This window comes from Lissotriton helveticus, chromosome 3_1 (genome assembly GCF_964261635.1).
Source record: "Lissotriton helveticus chromosome 3_1, aLisHel1.1, whole genome shotgun sequence".
Classification (NCBI taxonomy): Eukaryota; Metazoa; Chordata; class Amphibia; order Caudata; family Salamandridae; genus Lissotriton; species Lissotriton helveticus.
The window spans coordinates 1,139,292,303-1,139,319,346 of NC_136061.1; the positions used below are offsets into that span (position 1 = coordinate 1,139,292,303).

General features: G+C 40.3%; 1 protein-coding gene across 1 annotated transcript in view; it reads left to right on the forward strand.

The window, feature by feature from the left end:
- NEB (nebulin) overlaps positions 1-27,044 on the forward strand; it is a 385,643-nt gene that overhangs the window by 148,987 nt on the left and 209,612 nt on the right. The window contains exons 39-53 of the mRNA XM_078681747.1: positions 762-1,073; positions 1,207-1,413; positions 2,902-3,006; positions 4,797-4,904; positions 9,606-9,917; positions 11,972-12,178; positions 13,379-13,483; positions 16,917-17,024; positions 17,405-17,716; positions 18,512-18,715; positions 20,468-20,572; positions 20,673-20,780; positions 23,384-23,695; positions 25,330-25,533; positions 26,869-26,973. Of these exons, the coding sequence (XP_078537873.1) occupies positions 762-1,073; positions 1,207-1,413; positions 2,902-3,006; positions 4,797-4,904; positions 9,606-9,917; positions 11,972-12,178; positions 13,379-13,483; positions 16,917-17,024; positions 17,405-17,716; positions 18,512-18,715; positions 20,468-20,572; positions 20,673-20,780; positions 23,384-23,695; positions 25,330-25,533; positions 26,869-26,973 (2,814 nt within the window). The remainder of the gene's footprint in view (positions 1-761; positions 1,074-1,206; positions 1,414-2,901; positions 3,007-4,796; positions 4,905-9,605; positions 9,918-11,971; positions 12,179-13,378; positions 13,484-16,916; positions 17,025-17,404; positions 17,717-18,511; positions 18,716-20,467; positions 20,573-20,672; positions 20,781-23,383; positions 23,696-25,329; positions 25,534-26,868; positions 26,974-27,044) is intronic.

Consider the following 27,044-nt stretch of genomic DNA (forward strand, 5'->3'; position numbering starts at 1 on the left):
AAGGAAAGGAAACAATGATTTGGAGATTAGGAGGAAGAAGCAGGGGGGTTGGAATATAAATTCCGTGAAGGGAGAGAGCAGAGGGTGATATACAGGAGTTGCCATTGAGTTAAAGAGGAGCACAGGAGGTAGAGCATTAGAGAGGAGTTAAAGTAAGACCCAAGAAAGTGGCACTAGGACCAAGGCGGGGAGACAACAGTTATGTTGATGTCCTTTTGTCGTGTATACCACTAACATGTTCTTTCGGACACATTCAAAAAGGCACTCAGAATGTATGAATAAACAAAAACAAGAGCAGGATTCAGATACTGCAGACATCTATTGGGTGTAAGCAGGAAAGCTTGTTGGTGTATACACTACAGTGAACTCCACCAGTGCTCTACCAAATCACATTCACAGTAAGGGTTTGCTGAATTAACATTCCCATGTCTAGTCCTGCTGCATGCCTAAAGGCTCTTTTGGGTTCTAGCAGCAAAGAGCTATTCAGTCCCGCATTAGGAATGCAAATACTTTGTAATTTTTCCCGTAAAGTTCTCCTGCTTAATTTATACTTAGATGATGCATCCATTGCTACATTTGAATGTGAATTGTTAGGTCTTCTTGGACAGATTTCTCGTGGGGGCCATATAGATTAATTAATATCTTATCATAGATGTAGCTTCGTGCTTTCTGCATGCCAAACCCTTCTTGTCAATTAATGCAATGCAAGCGGATGAATTGTAAATGATGAGTTGCATTGAAATTGTTTCCTTTTGCTTTAGTACAAGTACAAACACAGCTACGAAATGGACAAAGGCAAGATGGTTGGCTTCCGCAGTCTGCAAGATGATCCTAAGTTGGTTCACTTCATGCACGTTGCAAAGATGCAGTCTGATCGAGAGTACAGAAAAGACTATGAAAAAACCAAGACCAAGTACCACACCCCCGTCACCATGTTCAGTGTCATCGCTGCCAAGGCAGCCCAGGCCGCCATCTCTAACACAAACTACAAGAAACTCATTCATAACTACTTCCTTCTGCCAGACGCGATGAACATGCAACTTGCAAAGAACATGAGTCAAATTCAGAGCAATGTAAGATGATGCTGCCTTTGTGTGGCATCTTCTTTCAGCTTCACTGTCATATTTGCCTATAGACTGTGATTGCTTTCTTTCAGATGCGATGAGTTTGTAATAATGTTCTCTTTCCCCATCTGATTTTCGGTAGAATGAATATAAAGTTGACTACAATTCATGGTACAAAGGCATTGGCTGGAGTCCATTGGGTTCACTCGATGTTGAGAAGTCGAGAAAAGCAAGTGAAATCTTGAGCGAAGCCAAGTACCGTCAGCACCCAAGCAACTTCCGCTTCACCAGCTTGATGGACGCCATACCCATGGAGCTCGCCAAGCAGAATGCGCAAACTATGAACAGGGTAGGAGCAAATGATTATCTAAAGATATTCAAAAAACTCAGCAGCCACATTTTTGATTTATTTTGCAGTCACGGTATTTGATTTTCTAAACTATTTGAATTTCTTACTTACATGTAGCAATAAACGACTGGTGTTTGGTCTTTAAAAGTACGTCAATACAACTATTGATAAGAGTGTTATGGCCCATATAGTACGACTTATTCCCACAATATCTTCTTGAATATCAATCATGCAATACAAGCCTCAGTACATAGAAGATCTCAATGAGGGTTGTATGATAGAGGCACTCTTGGCTAAACCACGCATACCTGAACCATGAATGTGTCTTAACCAAGCATTCCTTTCCCATGCATGCATTTACCACAGACTTTCATGGTAAAGGCATGAATGGTAAAGGAGTATGCATGGTTAAGGTCGAGACCCCCTCCCCTCGCCTTAAGCTCCAAACCCCCTATCTGCCCCCCCCCCGCTCTGAGGTCCAAAAACTCCGACCCCCTCTAACCCCCATGCTATCCCTAACCCTAATATACACTACTATGACCCCCTTCTACCCTTCACTGACCCTAAAACTACCCCACCCCTTCCACTGCCCTTAGGTCTAAAACCCTAACCCCTGTTTTAAATAACGACCCCGCGCCCACCCACTAGCCCTGAAAAAATGACCCCACCCTCCCCTAAGTCCTAAAACTACCCCGACTACCCATTCCCCTCCCTGAGCCCTAAAACCCTGTCGCTTAGCATACACTACCCCGACCCCCTCCTACCCCTGTGCTGTCCCTAAAACTACCCCAACCCTTCCTCTGCCCTTAGGCCTAATACCCTAACCCCTAATAAAAAAAACTACCCGACCCTCCTGAAAACTTCCCCCTCCGCAACTCTGATAGTGACCTGAGCCCCCCAGAGCTGAAAACGACTCGACCCCCCAACCCTGAAAACGACCCTGGCCCCTACAGCCCTGAAAACGCCCCCAACCCAGCCCTGAAAACGACAATCCTACCCTCCAACCCATTAAACTACCCACTTACCTCACTGCGTCTTCTCTTCCGGGCGACTTCCTGCTTTCTCCAAGCTGCAGCCAGAAGCTAGACCGCGCACTGCCTTAACCACGTGGTTAAGGCATATGAGTGGTACAGGTAAGCGTGGTAGCGCTTGCATAGTTAGTACACGTGTGGCTCTGCCCACGTTGTTCCAACTGTTTCCACTCAAGGAGACCTCTACTGAGTGATTTAGTGTAATAACATGATGAGTAATAACTACTTACCATCTTCTACATGCACCAGTCTATAGAAAACCACTCATATTTCAATTTAGTAAGAAAGAAATGACGACTTCCATATGCATTAGGAATCCTCAAATGTATTCATAAGTTCTACATCTTGTTTATTTTTACACACACACACATATTTGTTTATATATGTGTGTGTGTGAGGGATGGGTTTCAATACTTTGATTACATCAATGTCTTATTTGATTGTCCTTTTTTGACAGCATTCATACACCAGTGCATGGGAGAAGGATAAGACCTCAATTCATGTGATGCCAGATACCCCAGAAATTTTGCTGGCCAAGCAGAACAAGGTCACGTACAGTCAGGTAAGGCCTTTGGATGCCATTTGGAGGTGAGCTTGTGTGTGTGGCTCTTAATGTGGCATATGGTAGACAATGGATCAAGGCACAAATCCGATCATTTGTGTTGAGAGTAATCAACAAGCTGGAGTCGTCTTTTCTAGAGGGAAAGAACGACCTTTGAGAAGCCTCTCAAAATGTCTGAACTGACAAGCTTCCCAACAGTATGCCCATTATATTGAGGATGGCAACTATGGGTGGATATTTTTTTCATGATTGGCCTTAGACCAGAATTCCGCGAACATCTAAAAATATATATGCTTGTAGACATTCACAACCACAAGTGCCTTGGCAGGAACCACCTCTGTTTTTCTGTGTAGTGTTGAGGAAGGAGCTGCACCAGATGGAAGTAATGAATACATTAAAAAAAATTAAAATGTACTTTGGCATTAAAAAATGTCTGTACATTGTCTGCAACCCTCAGGTGTCTTTGATAGGCGGTCATTTTCCCATCCGATGTGTCTACTATTAAGAAACAATCAAACCTGGAAAAAACTGTATGGGTCCCAAAGTACAGACTCTGAGACCTTGAGTAATGTGTGATTTTGCAACTCTGACAAACTACAATAAACTAAGACAAACCATTGGGATAAGGTTTTAGCATGCATTTTATTATAAAAAAGGGTAATGGTTACCTAAAGCACATTCAATAACATACCACATAAGGAATAGGGAGAAATCCAAATAATGAAAAAGACAGAACACTTTCCTATGCAGTTGCTTTGCTTTTCATCGGGTGAGGTAGACCCAAAAACCACTCTGTCCAAGGCTACGGTCTGAGCTACATCAGGGAAGAGCAGTGCTAAGGTGATGTATCGCGGTGACTCAAGCCCACTTCAAATCTCACATAGGTACAAGTTGCACAGTGTTAAATATGTAAATTGGTGGCAATTGCCTTTCTGACAATTCCACTCATCATGTGACTTTGCTAGTTGTTTCACTCATCACACAAAGCAAACCTTCTCGCTCTTTCTCAAAAGTTATAGGGGTTGTTTACCAAGACTCACTCTAGCAAAATATAGCATGAACAGCATGTGAACATGCATATTGTGCACTGGTGAGGTGTGCAGCTTGTGCAGTGATGGAACACATGGAAGTTATATAAATGAAATGATGGCACGTTCCCACCTCCTGCCACTTCTTATCTAAGCTCTCTTAAAGGCGCAGTAGCAATCATCTCTGTGCACCCCAATCTTACTTTGCTGAGGAATTGTGGAAATCAGCTTCCTACAATACTGTTAGCTATTTGATGATCTAGCTCGCAAAGTAGATGTGTTCAGGGAAGGTACTGTTCTGTTTTTAGGTCCTATGCTCAGTGTTCCTAAGCACCAGTCTGCCACAGCTAGAATCCACATAAGAAAACAGAAGCACACATAAGAATCTATAACTTACATTTTCGAGCATTGTTAAGAAGATCTTTGTGAATCCCTAAAAAGTTGGAGACTTGCTTAAATGAAAGATGTACATCTACAGTGAGCAAATTACTGACTTTTCAGTAAAGCTGTGTGAATTAGGCCAAGAATATCGTGTTTCCACTACTTAAATTGGTATGTGTGACTTCATTCAACTGTCCAAACCTAGCAGGTCTTATGCAGCCCTTCACCCTTCAGAGTTTGCTAAATTGAGTAGCTATAAGTTGGGAAATAATAAATATGTTATTTACAGTGAAATTACAGCACACTACTACCATAGAGGGTGTCTTGTACAAAACGTGATTATTATCTAACATGCTATTTCTGTTCTCTTTCTTCTTTTAGTCACAATACAAGCTTGGATGGCAAGAAGCGATAAAGAAAGGCTATGACCTTCGACCTGATGCCATTTCTATAACAGCTGCCAGAGCTTCCAGGGACATTGCTAGTGATGTAAGTAATATTTGTATTTGAATGAGAGGGCCATGGAGTTTCGTACCACTTGCTCTCTGGAGAATAACTATACTGTGTTTTCCCATGTGCTGGCACTAAAAATAGCTGCCTAGCGCCAGTGAAGGTACCCTTCGCATAGGGCAAGGGTACTCACGTCGCAGGGATGAGTGTTTATGTGCAGGAAGGGACACTTTCCTTCACATAAACAATCCTTTTTTGCTTTGTAAATATGGTGCAGGGCATTGCGCCACAGAAACGTCCGGTGGCACAATCCCCTTGTGCATATGCCCCTGTACGTCAAACTTCTTGACCAGATTATATTCTTTCGTCTTGATTTTGCTATATTTTGTCTGTATCGTAAGTGTACAGTTTGGTGATCCTCAAAAGCATTGCTGCAAATTGCAAACATTAGGATCGCCCCTCAACTGCCCCTCAAATCCAAGGATTGTGACATGTGCATGTGAATGTGCAAAAGGAAGCAGTGAGACAGAAATCGAAATCTAATTATTGTATAGAGGGAAGAAGGTAAACTAGAGATAGCTTGAGCCTCCTTTGGTATACTTGGAATCCAAAGAAAATCATACAAAGCCAGCCTTTCACAAAAACAAATCAACCACTGCTAAGAATAGTGAATTATTTTTGTGTTGATACCATCATCATTTCCGGCTGATCTCAGCTTACATTAAACTATGGGATCCCATCTATCATGCTGCTTTTCTCCTCATTCCAAGCCTTAATCTTTTGCTATAGTCTTGGTGCAATACAATAGGAGTACACATTCACACACAACACCAATACACACTACGTTTAAATTACAGTATTCTCTAAACTATGCACAACACATGGAGTAGCTACTAACTGAAAAATCTGAAGACACATTGGGCATTGTCAAGGGTAGGATAATGCAATGCAAGCATTGCTTTGTGGATTTCGAAAGCGCGTAGCAACCCTAAGGCTTCACAGCACTATATCAGTCATAGCGTGAGGTTGCACCAGTCTTTGGGATGCATAACAAGTAATGTCTGTGGGGATACAGCCAATTTTTGAGCTGTTTTCTGAACTAAGTCTCAAGCACCACTACAATACAATCATATTGAGGCACTGTGAACAAAAATGCTGGGTAATGAATATGGGACTTTCACTGTGACAACTTACAAAAGAAGTGGGAAGGTCCAACTGAAATATGTGGACACAGGCATGCTGTAAGATGATTTACTCGCCATCACTGGGTAATGACTAGCCACATTACGGTGTTGGTTGCCTAGATTCTAGTCCTGCTAATTATAATGATATTTGTAAGTCTGCTTTAGCTAAGCATTCTCCACTACACATACTATCAAGCCCTAATATGACAGTTATAAATGGTTTATAGAAGAGCACCTGCAACATAAGATTCTGTTGCTGCAGCTGTAAAAGGCATGGTGATGCAAATATCTGCCAAAGGATAAATGTGCTTACATCCAGCAAATGTGGAAATACACGCAGAACAGTCATTTGGCTAAGAAATCATCTTATGTGGGTAAATCAGTTCAGTTCCATATTCTTCTAAAGCATTATTCTAAATATTAGACTCCCTAGCAAATCTTGAGGCTGTAAATGAAAGCTTTTTACTTATTCGGAGCTGGTACAGTGACTGGCAATTATTTCTAGGAAAAGATTTAAAAATGAGAAGAGAACTTAATCAACATATGTGTACTAAGACTGAAACCACTTAAAAAATAGCCATCGCTCCTCAGTCAGCGCTCTTATGGAGTTTGTGCCATTGTCAATCCTTGAAGCTGTTAAATTAATCTAATCTAGTAAACCCTTGGGTCTTTGCGCATTTGCTTGACATATAAGTCATGAAATAATTGCTGCTTTGCTCTAACTGATCATTAATTCTTCCTCCAACCTGCTTGTTGATAAGCATCTATTATTGAAGAAAATTAGTTTGGCTATATTGAATCCTTCTAATTTCAGGCCAATCGATCTACTGCCATTTCATGTTTAACTAACTAATGAAGAGGAAAGCCAATTGTCAACTTTAAACCTTTGGTGAAACTGTTGGCCTGTTGGATCATTAAAAACAGGGCTACCATCCTGGACTAGTGCCCGATTCAATAGTTCATTCAGTTGTAGGTGTTTTGCAATCAATTGCAAAATCCTTATATTGTTAGACCTACCAGTGGCTTACACAACCATCAACTATCAGTTTTTAATCTGCCACCTATTTTCCTTGGCATTTGGAGGGAAAGCAGTTTGTTGGGTCATGTGACTGTCAGATTAGACACAATCACCTTTCTTATCCAAAGTCTACCCAGTTAGTCAAAGTCTGAATGAAAAAGAGTTTTTTAAAGATTAATATAATCAAAATAGAAGTCCTCCAAGTGGCACAGAGGTTGGATGGCTAAAGGCAGGTATTTCTTCCAGGAAATATGTCATACCCTTTCCTGGGTATTCTGCTTGATTGCAAGCGCAATCTTTATTCTCAAGAAGCATTGGTGACCAGATGCTGTTCCTTCTACCTTAAGTCTCTGTGTATAATGTTTCCCTTTCTGTTGGAGTGATCACAGTAAATGCTTTCATGCATTCCCACATGGAGTTTGGCAATTCATTCCATCTTGAAACTTCCCAAAAGTCAAGAGAATATTAGGCAACTTAAGACTGCCCAGAATGCTGCACCTGCAGTATGCCGGGTCACTGAAAATTCAATCATATTGCAGGGGGTCCCAAACCACTGTATTGATTGTCAGTTGACAAGAGAATTGTTTTTGAGTAGGCATGCACTATCCACTGTGTTTTCCATCTGCTAATAAGAACTGTCAAAGGTTCATCCCATGTAGATACTTAAGATCGATATCACAACTTATTTTTCAGGTACCTCAATTCAGGTTAAAACTTTGGGCAAGCCGATCTCTCAGAGTACCGGGTGCTATGCCATAGGATTCCATTCCCAGAAAACGGGCTTAACCTGCTGTGTTAAAATACTGGAAAAACACAAGGCCTTGCTGTTTCCCCACATCCTCTCTATTATTTCCCTCTGGCACGATGTTCAGCTTTCTGATAGTACCAAGAGACATTTCAGGGTGAACATTGAACTAAATTACAAAATAGTTATCCATTAGGACATTTTTAGCTGCACATGATGGCCAGTTTCTCATTACCAGTGAGCTTAGTCTGCAACCTTGGTATTTATGTTGATGCTGATTTATCTTTGAACAACCAGGGTTAGAAAAGTCTTGTTTTGGCAACTTTAAATGTTAAAACCACTTTTGGCCTTTACTGACTCTAAACATCATGTGACAGTGGTAAATGCACTATTCTAGTCTAGACTGGATTATAGCAATACCGCTAATATTCCCATAGACCATACACAAACCTCAAAATGCATTAATCATGGCGATAACTTTTTGGATTAAAGGAGATTTAGTGAAGGAACTGACCAATGCATGAAGAAATATAAGGGAAACTCAGGTGGAGAAGGGTGACGATGTAGAGTTGTTATTCCAGAATAAATACATACTAGAGCAGAAACACAGTAATGGTTGGAGGATGGAAGAACAGCTCCATCAAGGAAAGGAGAAACTGCAATACCACCAGTAAGAAGGCTCAAAATCAAACCTATGAGAGAACATGAAATGGACAGAGACAAGAAATTAACTGTGTTTGGGGGAAGTAGAAGCAGGATTGAAGAGATTGAATAAAGAGCGGAAAAGGGAGAGGGCGTACTTCTCCGGAATAGTATTCCAGATTCTTCATTTCAGCACCACAAGTCGACGTGACAAGAGAACCATTGTAGATTGAAATATTCTAGTATGAAAGTAAGGCCTATGAAAAGAAGTATAGGAGAGGTTAACTTAAGCATAAGTCTGAAAATCTGATAACTTTCATCATAAGGTAGTAACATGCAGAATAATATGAGACATGAAGAGAGATGCGAAAATGAGAAGTTCTTCACCCACACAAATATGGGTTGAAAACGATTAAATGCTCTGATCATTGTTTACAGCTGCAAGAAAATTATATTATTAAAGCAGTATGGTGCTGGATTATTGTGGTCAGAATATCGTCTGACATAAGTATCATGTCCTAAATATCTTTTATAAAAATATCGCCCCTTTGATAACAATGCAAAAAGTTTACTCAATGGAACTCTATTTTTTAAATGGTATTTAGGTCTCTGTGTATGTCAGATGATATTTCAGTCCACAGTATTCTGACATACAATGACAAGACAATGCTGAGTATTTATGTCCTGACAATTAGCATTTCCACCAAACCAGGGCAGATTCAATGTGTGGTGGCATTTTTAATGTATGTCGAATAAACACCGTTTTGGTAGGTAGTATTCTGATTAGACACAACATCCTTCTGATAATGTTATCTTGCAAACACTACTGCCTTCAAAGTATGGTATTATCTGCTACTTTGTGAACAGTAGATGCACAAAAGTATTATGTTATATTTTCAACAGAACAGACACCATTTATTTTAGTGGTATTGCATGTCCCATTCCAAAAATTACCCAACATCTACCAAGTGTTTGAAAAGCAAATGCTACATCTTACTCTAAATGTGGCCATCACGAAGCAAACACATGCCATGCTTTATTTGTTGTAGCAGTGTTTTTCCTTTTTAATAGTTTTATAAAACTGATTATAGTAAAGCTAGTTCTAGTATTAACATACTCATTTCTGCTGCCATATGTTTTCTCACTTATAGTACAAGTACAAAACAGCCTACCGTAAGCAACTAGGTCATCACGTGGGATTCCGAAGCCTCCAGGATGATCCAAAGTCAGTGTGGGCCATGCATGTGGCGAAGATCCAGAGCAATCGGGAGTACAAGAAAGACTTTGAGAAGACTAGGACCAATTTCAATATGCCTGTTGATATGCTGGACATCCTATTGGCAAAGAAATGCCAGACCATAGTCAGTGATGTTGACTACAGGCGCATTCTGCACAACTGGACATGTCTGCCAGATCAAACTGGGTTTGTTCAAGCCCGCAAAGTTTATGAAATACAGAGTGACGTAAGTTACGTTTATATTGACTTTGAGTGAGTTTTGAAAGTTTATCAAATGTATATCAGAGTATTTTCTGTATATTCTGTGAATCAAAAGCATTTTAGCTGGTCCCTAATTTTCTCTATAACGTATTGCCACTAAATTGTATTAAGGCACTCAGGCTGCTATTATGAGTTACCATGCTTGGAGGGTAGTGGCAAGTGAGATCAAAACTACATGCAGATACCTCCATAGCAACGTCTGCCCATTATGAGTTTTGACCCGAAATGGACAATAACTGGTTGGACCCAGAGTGACTGGGCCATTTTTCACCATTTTGGAAAAAAATGAAATGCTATCATATTCTGCCTGTTATGAGCAGACAGGAAGTGTTAGTGGGAGTGAGGGTTGACCAGGGCACGCTTGCTCCTGTCTGGGTAGAGCATTGTCTCCTCTCCCTGCACTGGTCTGGGGAAAGGTAGGGCAGAGGGGGGCTGGAACTGGGAATTCTGGTGGACACAGTTCATGTTGAAGTGTTAGACACAGACTCTGGAGGTAAATGTATAAATTGGGTAAATCTAAGGGCTTAAATTATCTCTAAGACTTTGTATTAATTTTTTTACTTTCACCTATTTAGCATTTCTCAGTGAAAATGTACTCCAGGCTTATATGTCTGCACTGTCTGACACATGGGCTGGAGCCAAATTCATGAGTGGTGTAAAGTTACTATTAGTATCAGGGCAGAGATCTCCCAGCAGTAAAGTATAGTGATATGTTAAAAAGTTTAGTAACCTTTAAAAAAATAGTTAAAATGTTATAATGTTAAACATTAATGTAAATTAATTGTATATATTTATTTTATATATTGATCACAATATAAAATGCTGCAAAACTATTAACATAATTTTGAATTAAATATCTGAGTAATTCACATAGATTACATTTAGGTCAAGCATTTTCTTTAAAGATTTATATAAAAAATTGCGTCCTGAAGTTAAATGTTTATATTTTTTTAATTTGTAGTAAAGAAACAACAACAGTAATGTATAGAATTGACTTCAAATAATAAATAATTTAAGGTTATTCAAATATTTTATAATAAAATAGCATATATTTTCTATTTATATATACTTTTAAAGATCAAATTAAAAGTGTGTGTGTGTGTGTGTGAAAATAAATGTATTTTAAAATGTTTCCTGTTGGCTACTCCTTTAAGTCCCTGCCTCTACTACATTCTATTGGAGGGTGTTGCAGTACTGGTGGTTGGTCATGTGAAGTGCTGGACTTAGTCCAGGTCTAAGCTGGAGTACATTTATGACTGTTTTGGGTTATTTTTGTGCAGTTTGTGAACAGGAACGGGCTTACTTTTTTGTGGGTAGGTGCATGTCCCTCCCTAAAACCTTTAATAGCCCTCTCTACTTCTTACTGTTCCCTAAATCCCACGTATTTCATCATAAGTCTATGCCATAAGTCTTTAGACAGAATAGAGAGTTCTGAACATAAAGGTTTGTGAATATAATTTTTTAGGGAGCAGTACTACTGTAGTCCAACTAAACAGTCTAGAAAATGCAGATCGTGAATAGGCTCCCTGGTGTCTGAATCAAAATTCAGACCTGATAATTCTGGGCCAGGGCACACTTTTATTGGTAACATGGGTTTATTTCACCCCCAGTTACTGCTCTGAGAGAAATAAAAGATCTCACAATGAGAGCCCCAGCATCTTAATTCATCTACATTTACACATTGTTATTAGTATGTAAACGTGGACTGGCCATCTGCCTTAAAGTTATGTGTCTCTTCTTTTTGAGAAGTGTCCAAGGTATGGGTCCATCTTTCTCATTCTCTCATTTGTATTAGCAAGTGCTCTGTAGCAGCCCAATACTTGCCATTTAAAAGAAACTTTGGCACACAAATAAATGGAGATATTATGTATATCCTTGGTGGAGACATTCATATATTCTCTTGTTATGTATTTGTGCTAATCTCGGTTTAGCTCAGTGTAAGATGGAATTTTTAAGTCCAAACTTGGAACATTATGGGTGCATGTTTTCATTCATTAAAACCTTTTGTGCTTGCTCCAGAATGTGTACAAAGCAGACTACAATGAGTTCATGAAAGGTGTGGGATGGATTCCCTTCGGATCTCAGGAGGCTGAAAAGAACAAGAAAGCCATGGAGATCATTAGTGAGAAAAAATACAGACAGCACCCAGACACCGTAAAGTTCACAAGCGTGACTGACTCAATGGACATTGTTTTGGCAAAGAACAACGCCAAGCAACACAGTGATGTAAGTATACTCTGTCTGTCAACTATGTATCAGGCTCTGCAGTAAAGCAACATCTCATTTTGACACATCTTTGTATAGAGCCAGAAATATAAACATTTTAGATAACAATTATTAATGTCACATACTTTGGTGGCCTTAATTGGAGTTTGATGGACAAACTTGACAGAGACCCTTTCCCCCAAACTTGTGGTCTGTCCTTTCTATTTCTAGTCAGGGGAACCACCAGGTGTTCACTTAGAAATAAATGCCTGTAAAGAGTGACAGGACCAATGATTCCCTTGTTGCTTAAATTCATTTTATACTAGTCACTAAAAGAGGGCATTTTCTCAGTGATGTAACTTTTTAGCCCTGGGTGTGAAGATGCAATTATAAAAGACATCGAAACATAGTTGATTGTATCTAGTCAGAAATGCTCTTTCTGGTGATGACAGTGAAGAACCCTACTCCCCGGCCACACCCTCTCTTCACCCTGTCTATGATTAGGCCTGGGCGTAGTTCACGGAGTTTTGCGACGAGGAACTCCGCGAAGTTACATGAGTGGCGGAATGCAGTGCAAACTGCAGTTTGTGCAGATATTCCTGCCGCTCGGGTAGAAATGTGGCAGCTCGCGCTCGCGAACTTACCGTTCGCGTTCGTGAACTTACGGTTCACGATCAGGAGCAGGGAAAAAACTCTGCTGCACATTGCGAAGCGGAGTTTTCTGCACTCCGCGACCTCCGCAGAGTGCAGAAAACTCTGCAAACTCCGCAAACGGAGCGAAGTTCACCGCTCCCGCCTATTTATGATGTCACTGTGAAAACTGGCTGCCCACAGGCTTTTCCACAAATGTGAAAATAGATAACCGGGAATTGGATTGCCTCCACAATCAAAAAAGCAGTTATTTGGGAAAACAGGGACGACAAAAATATATTTTACAAAAACTTCTAATTTTGTTTAGTGTTTGGCATACAGGGAACTCACATGAAGTCACAGAGATCTCAGCTTGCCTGGCGGAGATCTCTAAATATGGTGGTTGGTCTACCACAAGGGTGGCTAATTAACATCTCTCTTCTGCTCTGACAGAGTGACTGACTGCTTGACAACTCTAAATAAGGCAATACGTTTTGTGCATTTCCATAAGATAGGTTAAAGTAGACAAGAAAATGCAGAATACTGTTTTACCCTTTGTATACTGATTTTTTTTTATTTTCCCCATTGTAGAAACTTTATAGAGAAGCCTGGGAGAAAGATAAGACTCACATTCACATCATGCCGGATACTCCTGAGATCCTTCTAGCCAAAGTGAACCTAATCAACACAAGTGACGTAAGTTGAAATTATTTGTTCTGTCATTCAGATACATTTATCCAGATTAACTAATTCTTCTACACCACACAGAATATGACTGAAAAACATGTAAAAAAAATTATGGCTACATAACATGAAAAAGATTTAAAGATCAAAAGCATGTTTCACATTTACCTCGTCAACAAACTCACTGACTAAAGTTTGCATTGCTAGTTTGAGCCAACTCAGCTCTTATTGGCTTGTGTAAACTCATAGCTGCCTTGAAAGCCTGCATTCTAAAACATTTCAAATACAAATTCAGTCAAGTTTGCCTGAGTATCAAATACTTTATATATATGAACATTAAAAAAGTTGAAACTGATATATTGTCACATAGGCACAGACTCCACCCATTGATAGGCTTTTCAGCTGCCTTGTACAGTTAACACATGGATTTTATTACATTTTAATCTGCATACATTGAGCTCAGTAGAGCTACAGTTAGAGTCTGTAAAGTGGCTGCTCAAGGAATCAGGGACATCTGCAGCAGCCTGTAGATGCTTTGCATTACGAATTCATTATACTTTATAAAGAAAGCCAATGGCTCCTGTTTTCTTTACATGTGATTACCTACTTTAGGAAACCAAAACCAAGCTTGCTGTCAGAGTAATTGATTGTGGCAAAATATACTGTGTCATACTAGTGGTGATGGGCATGATCTATAGTCTTAGCTTGCTCAGAAAAGCTGTTCCTCCACTTCAGCTGAATCTGTTGATAGCATAATCATGTCCCTGATTCTCCCGTATCTAGACTACTGCTGCGTCACTCATGTAGGGCTATCTAAAGACCCTGAAACTTTAAAATGTAGAGTTCCAACTTGCAAATTGTGTTCCAACCTCAAGAAGTGGCACAATGGGACAACTGCAGATGATAATCTTGGGTGAATTTTGGTTATTTCCTTGTTGGCGCAATGCCCAGAAGAGTTGCTAACACAATGGATGCACTACAAAGTAGTGATCCAGTCAACATATACACACAACAAGAAAGTCACAAATTGGACTATGTGTACCTTCAGTGTAGCTGTTCCTCCACCTCCCTGAATAGATCACTAATTTTTGGGGAACTCTGAGCCTCCAGTATCAGAAAAGAGGTAGAGGATGTTCTCAAAACCTCTGCTTTCTATGCCAAGGAAGGATCTGTTGTGGATCATTTTAAGGAAATACTTCAAGAAGCAGTGAAACTATATAATCTTTCTCTTACATATATTTTTAACCAACTGGCCCCGATTCCCAATGCACCGGCTAAAACGTTTATGTAAAATGAGTTATATATGTTCAACTTAGGGGGGTTAGGGGAAGTAGCAGGACTTTGCAACGAAATGGAGCTAATAATGCTTTTATCTACTGAACAACCCAAGGGAGTCGCCTAAAAATAGGCTGGGTAAAGAAATGGGTTGTTTTTAAAGTGATAGAAGAAACTGGATACACTGTTTCTGCAATCTCAAAGTTCTCTAAAGAACCCAGCATTCTTGTCTGTATGCAAGCTTTTTCTTCCTTTTCTCCTCAAATGTCCGAAAGAAGTCACTTATCAAGGAACAGAAGGATTGCTTTGGAGGTTTTGCAATACAATGGACTCCTATCGCGCTGGAAAAGTGGAAAAAGCTGACAATGGAACAGGAGGACCTGACAAACCTATGGCCCCTGTAGTCACTATGATCCAGCTTCAAACATTTGATCTTGGCATAGCCCCTTCCTTCCTTAAATTTGAGACAGGTGCATCTTGAAAAATGATATTTCAACACCATCTGAGCCTTGAAGATGCTAAACAATGTTTAATTTTGTCTATCATAAGATGAATTAAAGAAGCCACCATCTGCAAGCAACGTCACTGGAAAGCCACAGGCTACTGGAAGCCATTAATTTGTGTTGACTCCTTGATTGAGACAACATCTGCTCTTGTGGATATCAAAGATAGTCTTTGTAGTTTAGTGTCAAGGGCTGTGGACAATCCTGATTTTCTTGGGCCTATAAGCCACTTTCCACATTGATGTTAATGGCATTTCTAGAGGCTGTGACATTGATCAGAGAGAAGATGAAAGATTGAACTGGAACATATTTCTTCCTCTTGGATTAAATGAAATACCATTGCTGAGGAGTTCATATTTAAGCCTCTTGAGTACATTTGGGTGGTACCCTTGTCATTAGTCCACTAGCAATCAATGATCATCAAGAGCAACTGACCGGGAAGAAATTAATCTCAAGATGGAGATCCTGATGTTTTGTTGTGATTTTCATCTCATTTTGCAAATGGAGTGTCCATTCAGTAACAAAATTAAGGATTTCCTGGTGCACATTAAGGCTTAATTGTTCCTGAGGTTGCTTGCATTGGATGGATCCAAGACCAAGGTCATGTTGCAAGGGCACAGACCTACAATAAGTACTTTCAATCAGCTGGCATTGTAAGCATAGCCTAAAATGGCCATCTTTCCACCCACCAGGAAAACACCTGTTTTTTGGTCTGCCCATAAGTTGTTGCCGAGCAAACAAATTACTGAGGTTGTAAAAACATCAAGTTTAAACTTTTCAACTCGTGGCAAAATGCATCTTTAATTTCTTAATGTTCTCACAAGAGCCGCATTTCTTTGGGAAACCATGCAGTGGTTATAAGACTACGAAAATATCTAGTTTGGTTCCCCTGTCTTTCTAATTGCTCATTTACAATCGAGATATCCCTGCAATATAGAAACTCTATCAAGTCACATTAATAGACAAGACACAAGCAGGCACACATCAGTCCAAACAACCATCTATTCCTCTGCAGAGCTCAGCATAATCTCACTGGCATGCCTGACACCTTACAGACATAAAGTATTAACAATGTCATAGTGGGACATTCCACTCTCGCTTCCACCTCGATGCCATGTGATGGATGGAGCCACAGGATGCAGTACGGCAAATATGAGCCTGTTCTTGAAATAGCAAAAAAAGCAGCTAGTATAGGGCCAAAACAAAGGTCCTGAATACAAAATAAAAATAAAAGATATACATTTAACTTGCCAAACACAACTAGATATATAAAAAAAATGCTTATGAATAAAGATCAAACAACTGCAAATGCATCCATTTGGGTGCTATGTAAATGATTAATTTACAAATGCATGGGAGTTAAAAAAAATTGGTAAAGCATAGGCAGTTTCACCAGGATGGACAATGCAGAAGTGTAAATGTGTGATCTCGGAATGCCTAGCCAACTGTAGAACAAAGATAGAGCAATCATACAGTAGCTCCTGATGATCAACCATCCATATTTGAGGGTCTTTTATGTTCTCTTTACCATAGCCATGATCCTAACTTCTATGGATTTGAGTATGGGGATTGATGGAGATGCTTACGCCACTGTGTAGTTGGCTAGTAATCTTTAATTGAATCAAAGCTTTTGGGTCGGCAATGACTCTGGATATTTTTTCCAACAGAAACTCTATAAGCAAGGATACCAAGAGCTGAAGAAGAAAGGCTACGATCTCCGTGCGGATGCTATCGCAATCAAAGCAGCAAGAGCCTCCAGAGATATCGCCAGCGATGTAAGAATTGTTCTTTGGGAGTCATGAATGCTCTGATTAATTAATGCATTTCTATCTAAGCTCTGTGCTTTAATGAGTTCTCAAATGACGGGTCAGAAATACAGTATTCTGCCCCTATGTAACTGGTCTTTTACATTATTAAACGCTGTGTCTAAACAAGTTGTAAAGAATTCGGACACTGTGTAAATATATTTAATTCATGGAGAAAATTGTTGTAAATAATTATGCAAATAATCTTAATAGAATGCATGGTGGCTTCTGCCAATGAAGAAATGAAAATAATTGTATCTACCAGAATTTCAACCGCTTTCAATACAATATAAAAACGTGTTTTATTTAAATAATGCACACAACTTGTGATTTTGTCATCTGTGTTTCAGTACAAATATAAAGCGGCCTACCGCCAACAGAAGGGCCACCATGTGGGATTCCGAAGCCTCCAGGATGATCCCAAGTCAGTGTGGGCCATGCATGTGGCGAAGATCCAGAGTGATCGAGAGTACAAGAAAGATTTTGAGAAGACGAGGACCAAATTCAATATGCCAGTTGATATGCTGGACATCCTGTTGGCCAAGAAATGCCAGACCTTGGTCAGTGACATTGACTACAGACGCCGTCTGCACAATTGGACCTGCCTGCCAGACCAAATCAATGTGGGACATGCCAGAAAGACATACGAAATTCAAAGCGATGTGAGTACTTGCTTCATCTATGTTTGTTCATCAGGTGCAAACTTCCTATTAACTTCTTTGTCATTCTTTACGTATAGTCTAAGATGCTAGTTATGCTGAAAGAATATACAAAGGGCCTAATTTATGGGGTTTTGGCATAGGGCAGAAAAGCAAGTAATTGTATTCCTGTCCTTTCCTCCTGTGCGGGTGCCGTTTCGGCAGCCTAGCACCAACCAGGCACTCTTGCACCATGGTGCAAGGGTGCCAGTATTGTAGACAGAATTATTTTTGTGCCGGAAGGGTAACCTTTCTGCACAAAAGGAAACCTTCCTGCACAAAAACAATCCACAGAAGCTTTTTCCTGCTATGTGTGCTGCAGAATACAGTACACATAGAAAGAGGAAAAATACTAGGCGAAATAAAGATATTTCTCCTATTTCTCCTTGTTACGCCTGACCTAGGGAGGCGTACGATTTAGATGCATTCCCAGGTTTACAAGCCCCTGTAAATCTTGGAATGCGTCACATCCCATGGAAGTTGCATGAAAACACCCACTGCAACACCCATGGACTGCTTCCCTCGCTCAGAGTAGGGCAACACAGCAATTTGCGCTGCATTGCTTTACTCAAGATTTACTAGGCCACACAATTTGGCCTTGCACGGCTTCATAAATCTGACTCAGAGCCTTACGTCACGCATTTACTACTTTGCTTGGTACAAACACGACAAAAGACTCTCATAAATGGGCTCCAACATGTGCGTTGTTATGTTAAGTCACTTAGAATATTAACTCTTTCCTCTCTGCCTACCATTTAGAATGCTTACAAATCTGACCTTCAGTGGCTTAAGGGAATTGGCTGGTCTCCAGCTGGCTCCCTGGATGATGAAAAGAACAAGAGAGCAGAAATCATCAAAAGTGATAACAAATATCGCCAGCACCCGGACAAAACCAAATTTACCAGCGTGACAGATTCTCTGGAGATGACTCTGGCCAAGAGTAATGCTGAGATAATGAACAAGGTAAGGCATGCTTGTATTACAGACCCTCCTTTAATCGATAGCAGTGTGCTTTACGGACACTTTAGAGCATCTGAAGTCTTTCAACCTATGATCAAAGTAGACAAAGCCCCTACGACTTGAGGGTTCTTCCAATTATAATGCCATGTTATTCATTCTAGTCAGTTTAACATAAGTCTTTGAAATTAGGTGTATCTTAAACTGTGGGATGAAAGGGTCAACCCCACAGCACTTAGGCAAACATGCATAGTGTAGCTTTGATATACTTCTCACTAGCATAATGCTCGCATTCTACAACCCTGTCGTCTAGAGTCTTTGCAACTAATGACTGGACAGGAGAGTATAGCATAGGGTGTGGTGCATCCAGAATAACATTGTTCATTTAGAGATGTAGTAGTACCAATCAGATAACGGTAAACCGGCCAAGTGATAGTATAAGATGCTCTTGGTTAGCTTGTCCATTCTCTTTCTGTTTTAGAGGGTAATTAGCCAGATTTAACACTCATTTTTCTCATTGTCCTATTAACAATTTTACTTTAGTATTGATAAATATCTTATGCTTGTGGATGTGGGCAATTTATTAAAATGTTAAATACAGCAATACATTGTACAGATCTTAGATTAGAAATTACATATAAAATGGAGATTCAGAATGTTATTTCTTGCATAAACCCCCAAAGCAGTTCATGTGTCTCTGAAACATTTACATAAATCTATATGATAATTTCTGCCCAGTTGTGGCCAGCAGTCATATGGGGCATCTTCAGAGTGTTCAGTTCCTTTCACTTAATAAGGCTATTGCTGAGCAAGAGTGCATACTGAAAAATGCGCAAAGAAATCGCCATTCACTGTACTGGCAAAAGCCTGCACTGCTGCTGGTCGATGATTAGGTGACAGCCTTGCAATGACTCAGAAGTTCCTATGTGAGTGCCATACATCTGCTATTGGATGCTCCCCACCCTCAAGGGTGCTTGAGGCAGGCAGTGCTTGTATGTTCAAAGAGAGCTGCACTAAGAAGAGAGTTCTTTTGAGCCTGTAGCACCTAATGACTTGCCACTACAGTCTCACACTGGAACCTTAACATCTAGATTATTGAAGTGGATTGGCTCAAACGATATCGTTGATCATATTTAGGGCTCGAAGCCTAATCGACCGGGATCTCTGTGCCTTCAGTGGAGCCACTGCTGTGCTGACTTGACTGAAGGCACAAAACATCTGTTGAGTGGCTGCCATGTTTGTTGCACCTTCTTGGCAAAGTATTTTGTTCAATTTGAAACAAACTCACAAAGTGGGAGATGGTTCTCATAGAACAAAATCACAATTACCCCGATGTGTAGGGACTTTTTTTTCATCCGTATGGGGGCTATTGTGCAATTTCATTACCCCGAAAAGCCATGTCTTCATTGGTGTCTTGTTTAGGGAAAACAGGCATGGTCACCCCAATGTAAATAGAGCACAGAACCCACCTCTAAGACCCGGTTGTCCTGTTGCTGTAAGACTATCAGATCAAGGGTTTCTGCCGATAGGGCCAGCTGAAGTTCCTCCACCTCTAAATGGGACAGGGAACATATTATATGGCTGCTGCCCCAGTCAACCAAACTTTAATGGACCTCATACGTTTGTAGTCTTTCAGTGCTGGTCACTCTGATGTCACACGTTCTTAAAGAGCTATTACAATGCAGAAGGTGTGCCGTTGTGGAACAATGGCCTTGAGAAAAATCATTGTGATGATGTTTTCCTTTATTTTTCCTTCAGCGCTTATACACCGATGCTTGGAACAAGGATAAGGGAACAATTCACATCATGCCGGACACCCCAGAGATTGAACAAGCCAAGCTCAACAAAATCAACTTCAGTGAAGTAAGTATTCATGGGAAGGGCCCTCTAGATGCACCCACACATACCCTTGAAATGCAAGCATTTTTACGTGTCTAACAAATGCAACTCTTGACAATTTTAGAAAGAATACAGGCGTGCACTGGAAAAAGACAAGGCCAAAGGTTATGATCTGCGTGCTGATGCCATTGCAATTACAGCAGCCAGGGCATCCAGAGATATTGCAAGTGACGTAAGTAAACCTGACTTCATTGCCTTTGTTGGGGTCAACACTAATTGATTTAGGGTTTCGGTGAGGATAAATGTGAGTTTGGAAATATTGTTTTTAACGTAATTAAAAACAAGACATTATGGGCCATATTATCAAGGCCGGCGATAAAATTATCGCGCTTTAGTGGCAGGAAACTTCCGATAAAACGGCAATAATGGGCTTGATAATATGCCCTTGTGAATTCCCATCGAAGCCCAGGTTCTGGTGTGAACCTGGGCTTCAATTGGAATTCACAAGGGCATATTATCAAGCCCATTATCGCCGCTTTAGCAGCAGCTTCCTGCTGCTAAAGCGGCGATAATTTGAACGCCGTTCTTGATAATATGCCCCTATGTGTTCTATAAAACTCATGGCACGCCAAACACAAGTACAACCTTCACAGAGCTTCATGAGTATAGGACGGTAGAGTAGTTCATCTAATATTCTATGTTTGTTGCTTCCAACATAGAGAAAATATGTATAGGAACCATTCAGAGTAGAGGAAAAAAAATAGTCTATATACCTAGTCCTGTATCACCAACAATAACCAACAATGGTCATTCTAGAGCGCTCCTCTGTTTGATGATGTCAGCTGGGGTTTTGAGATCCGTAGTGACAGCATTCACCTAATGGCCCCTTTAGTCTCCAGAAAATATTATTTTTTTCCAATAGTGAAGTCTAGATTCTGCAGTCAACATTTATTGGTTTCAGGAGGAACAGAAATCTTCTGAAGATGATAGATCATATTTTGTCTCCACTTGATCATTCTCCATTAGGGGTCGTATCATAATGGGCTTTGCTGGCACAGTACAGAGCTGATCCTCTGTTTTATTCACATGCAATGCGTACAGTTAATTAATTTAATCCTATATTTCTCTGGATTAATGCCTTATTTTCAGATAATATAGCTTGAAAAGAGGACCCAGGGTTTGCCTCTTTTGATCTCTGTATTTAACAATCTCTGTCATGCTAATGGTTATTGTATATTCACAACTGAATAGTTGATGGCTGCTGAGATGAAGAGCCTCAACCACGAGGAACACTATACGTAAAGGGCCAGATCTATCAAGCGTTTTTCGTTTGCAAATGGGCAAAATACTTTCTGGATGTATCATCTCAAAAGGCATTCGCAAAATAGGGAATCGCACAAATTGTGATTCCCTATTTTGTGAATGCATTTAAGAAATCGCAATTTGCGATTCCTTTAATGAAATGAAGAAAGCAAAACAAATTTGCAACCTGGCATTAAGGAATCGCAAATTACCACCAACTTCAAGTTGGTGGTAATATGCGAATTCCATTAACAATGCTCTTTTTTGCATTTTTCTAGGTGCCATGTGGCATACACACATGCCCTTAGGGCATATATGTGCGCCACATGTGCTCACATGCATATTTCAGGGGTGCAACAAGGTATCCATTTGGCACCCTTGAAATTGCATGCGCAATTTGCGAGTACCTATTGGGTACTCACAAATTGCGCATGCAATTCCCATTAATTCCCATGGGCCTCTAGGCCCATAGGAATGAATAGGAAGCCATTCCTTATTTGTGACTCTCAATTTGCGAGTCGCAAATAAGGACTATGTAGGAATCGCAATTATTATTGCAAAACCTACATACATTGCATTTTGCGATTCCATAGTAGTGAATCAGTAAAATTTGCTATTATGAAATCGCAAAATCCAATATTGATACATCTGGCACAAAATACAGTTAAATTACCACAAGATTACAACTGGTGGAAAAATGAATGTGCCTGTAAATGTATCTCCACTAGTTCCCTTCAAAATAAGTAAAAATATCAGAAAAATAGTATTTGTCACTGATAAAAAAAATCAGCTCGGATCTCATCTTATGCCCTCATTGCGAGTGGCAGAATTACAGACAGAGCGATAAATTCAAATGAAATTCTACCCTCCGCAATTTCCCAGTATCTACAAGCTGTGAATTACCACGTCCCCAAACTCAGACCCTGATAATTGAAAGCTCGAAGACACATTGACCATTTTAAAAGATGGACGGGTTATGGGCGGATGCAGCAGTGCTTGAGTCACACCCAACACCTGCAGGAGTATGGGGTGAGCAAACAAAGCTCCTCGCAGACAGGCATAAGTCAGACATGATTTCCTCCCCATGCACCTCCAACCACCAGACAATTCCATCACACTTTCTTCCCATAAAGAGCAGAATTGGGACACACCACATGGAAAAGGACCCAGAATCTCTGGGCCCAAGTGGTTATTCCTCAATCCAAAGGGAAACTTGTGGATTTTCGGTGCGGGAATACCGTCTGAAATTGGGAAGTCTTGCTCTTCTGCATTCCCATACCAAAATCCGCCTGCACCCATAATATGGTAATTAATAGTCAGGTAAAATTAACTAATTTTTGTTATGAAACTGTTTTTCAAAGCACAACAAAATATGCCCATCCTTTGCGTGTGCCACTAAATGCTAGAGATGTATTTAATCTAAGATATATTCACATTTTCTCGCTTTAAAATCAAACTTAGGACGTCAATCAGATGATTACTACACTGTAAAATAAACATATGCTACCTTTTTTCTATTTTTTTTTTACACAGTACAAGTACAAAGCGGCGTACCGGAAACAGCTAGGCCACCACGTTGGATTCCGCAGCCTCCAGGACGACCCCAAGTCTGTGTGGGCCATGCACGTGGCCAAGATCCAGAGTGACCGGGAGTACAAGAAAGACTTTGACAAATGGCGAACCAAGTTCAACAGTCCAGTTGACATGCTCGGAATTCTGCTGGCCAAGAAATGCCAGACTCTTGTCAGTGACATAGACTACCGGCGCCCGCTGCACCAGTGGACGTGCCTACCAGATCAGAACGACGTCATCCACGCAAGAAAAGCCTACGATCTTCAGAGTGATGTGAGTAGCGTTTTCAGCCATCGTTGATGCTTCGGTTACTTACCAGTAATATTCATTACTCCAAGTCTTAGTCTTCCTCGCCACACTATAGTTCATTTTGTAATTACTGTGGCGAGGAAGAGGGGTGAGGAGGTAATGCCCCGGTTACTTACCGGTAATCTTCATTACTCCAAGACTGGTCTTCCTCGCCACAGTAATTACAAAATGACCTATACTGTGGTGAGGAATACGGACGAGGACGTAATGTCAGTTCATCTGAGATTGTCGAAGAAGAAGGGCCTGGATTTAGGCTCTTAGACCCTCCCTCAATCAGAGTGCAACAATGAGTACTATATAATTCTCGCACCATTCCTCCCTGTATTACCATTTTGAAGCAGTGTACTGCAGAATGGATTTAGAGAAATATTAATATGCCACTAATATTTATATTTGCTAAAAATGTTGCTAACAATATTTTCATGAGAGTTGTCATTATAGTAATTCGGAATGGTAATTTTAAGTAACTTGAACGTAATTTTATAGAAAGAAACTGAGATAGATCATTGTATTTAATCAATTGATTTTTTTTTTAAGTCTGGATTTAAATGGTCTTTGCCATTAGTTTGGAAGGTTTGGCTTTTCACTTACTATTCTAGAAAGCATTTCAAATATTGCATTCCCTTTGATGGCTCAACAGCATTTATATTTGAAATGTAAAAAATGTGAAGCAAACCTGAACAACTCCAAGTTAATTTAATTTATAAATATAACTAGAATTATGGATGTCTCACTATCCCAACAGGCCCAGCATGAGGAGTGAGAGTGAGGCCCAGATTACAATTTTTAGGCCTGGCGTTAGTAAATATTATGTATAATATACGTGTATGTGGTTTCAGCAGGCCCTCTTCATCTGTTGGGTCAGTCATATTTTTCTTCCACCCACTGCAGCATGCTGCGTGGGGAAGTGGGTCTGCCCACTTCAGCTACTACCCAACTTCACTGTGAGCGATAGGATTCTGCCCTTTTTACAAGGAGCACATGCACACAAAGTAGTTCCCTTCAGTGCCAAGGACTACTGTGGTAAAGCGTGCTTTTTGAGACCCAAAAATATTTTTGCTTCTAGCCAGTGTTTTTTTAGATTGATGAAAGTCAGGCAGCTTCCCTAGCAATAATGTTTTGCAAAAACAATGGCAAAAACAAAATAGGTATTGACAAAGACAAAAAGTCGACAGCCAACACCTAAACTATTGCCTTCGCCAATGCTCTGTTTACAATTTAAAAGTAATTGACATGTACGAGACACCCTGCTTCCTCTTCCTCTTCTTGGTCCAAGGGCTATGCATGAGCTTTACTGCCTGCCAGAAACATAAATTGGTAAAATAAGTGTTGGATGCATTTTTAATCTTGTGCACTTCTGAGAAACGTGAAATGTGCATTGGGTGTGGTACCAGAGAACAGGCCATTATCTATGCAATTGTTCCTGCGAGTAAATAGAACTCTTTAAGAACAAAATATTGGTGAGAATTGAGGACTAAAATCAAGCATCTCTTTCACTCTGACAGTGTGGATAGGAAATGGCGGGTGCCATATTGGAACGTTTGCCTCTGTCACATGAAAATACGCCATTGACATTGTCATTTTTTTTTCATTAACAGAATTTGTACAAAGCAGATCTCCAGTGGATGAAAGGCATTGGCTGGGTGCCAATTGGCTCTTTGGATGTTGAAAAGTGCAAACGAGCTGGAGAGATTATTAGTGAGAGGAAATACCGCCAGCGCCCTGACACGGTTAAATTCACTAGTGTGACCGATTCCATGGAGGTCGTGCTGGCCAAGGCTAACGCAGAAATCATGAACAAGGTAAGCAGGTCTAAGGCCGGACTGGCAAACAAAATTAGACCTGGTAAAAATGCTCAAACCAGCCCTGCTGCGCCCTCGCCTCGTCCTATCTCTCTCTCTCTTCCCATTCAACTTCTCTCTTTCACCTTTTCATCTCTCTCTCTTTCGCTTATCTGTCTCTCTCTTTCCCACTTTCTCTTATGAAGACCCCTTTTGAGCCTGTTGAATTAACTTTGGAGGAACTGAGGAAAGTGACTGAGGCCCCAGCAGCGGCTATGGGCATTGAAAAACCGCATCCAGTGCCTCAAAATCACCTCTCCTCAACCCCCCAACTTAAAGCCACATGGCACAAAAATCCTCATCAGTTCTGCAATACTGTTACTATGAGTTAGTCCTCCTTGTTTTCCTCAAAACTCGAATTCCGACGAAAAATCCCAAAGGTACACGAGAGACTATAGTGCATTGGAAAATCCAACACTATACTTCCTTTTCTTAAATGGCTTTTTGCCCTTTTCAGGTCTGGTTTAGACAAAACGTTAGTAGTTCTACCAGCGTCATGTAATAAATAATGATAAATAATAAATACATACCTCTATTCGGCCCACTTTAGTGATTGGCTATTAGGTACTATATGTGATGGTAGTTCGTCTTAGCACATGTACTCATTTTATAAAAAGAAGCGCACGTCAGTGCCAGGAATGGTTAACCAATACTTTAATTAACTACCGCTCTTGTATTACATTTTACGCTTTTTGGCATCCTTTTGTTTTAACGCTATAACTTCAGGTTGCAGTAATTCAAAGCCAATAGTACCTTTCTGTTCTAGCCAAAATCCTATTTTCCTGTGATGTGTATTAAAGCTATAAGGGGTTTTTACACCTGTTCTGAGTACATCTACCTGAGAGAAAGCACCTGTATATTCAAATTATATGCTATCTTTTTTTAAGTATCATTCTTCTTGGAAGCAAATGGCTGCCCCTTCTAGGCATCATATGTTTCTTCTTGTTATGGCATATGCTGCCATAAAATATAATAATTAATTGACCACTGGACCAGTTTGCTCAGGCCAGACCATTCGGCTTTGTCAATGATTGTTCGCAAGCCTGAAAATAAATTGCAGCATTGTAATTTACTTATGTAGATTTCAATATAGCGTGAATCATGTTACAATACAGTATGTCAGAATTGGACGTCAGCAATGGATAAACACCTGTACCTATGTCTGTGTGGATCCGTGATTTCCCTCTTAGGGTTACTTATTAAATGGCTGCTTTTCAGTCTCACATCTACTAAGGAGTGGACCTGCAGATAGATAAAAAATTTCTGGCTACTCAAATTCTCCTATTTTCTCCACAGCGTCTGTACACCGAAGCCTGGGATAAAGACAAGCGAACAATTCACATCATGCCCGACACACCCGAAATTACTCTGGGGCGACAGAACAAAATCAACTACAGTCTGGTAAGCAACGCAGCAACAGCTTTTGACCCCTGGACTAAATTCTCGACTCTTGTTTCAATGAAATGTTGAGG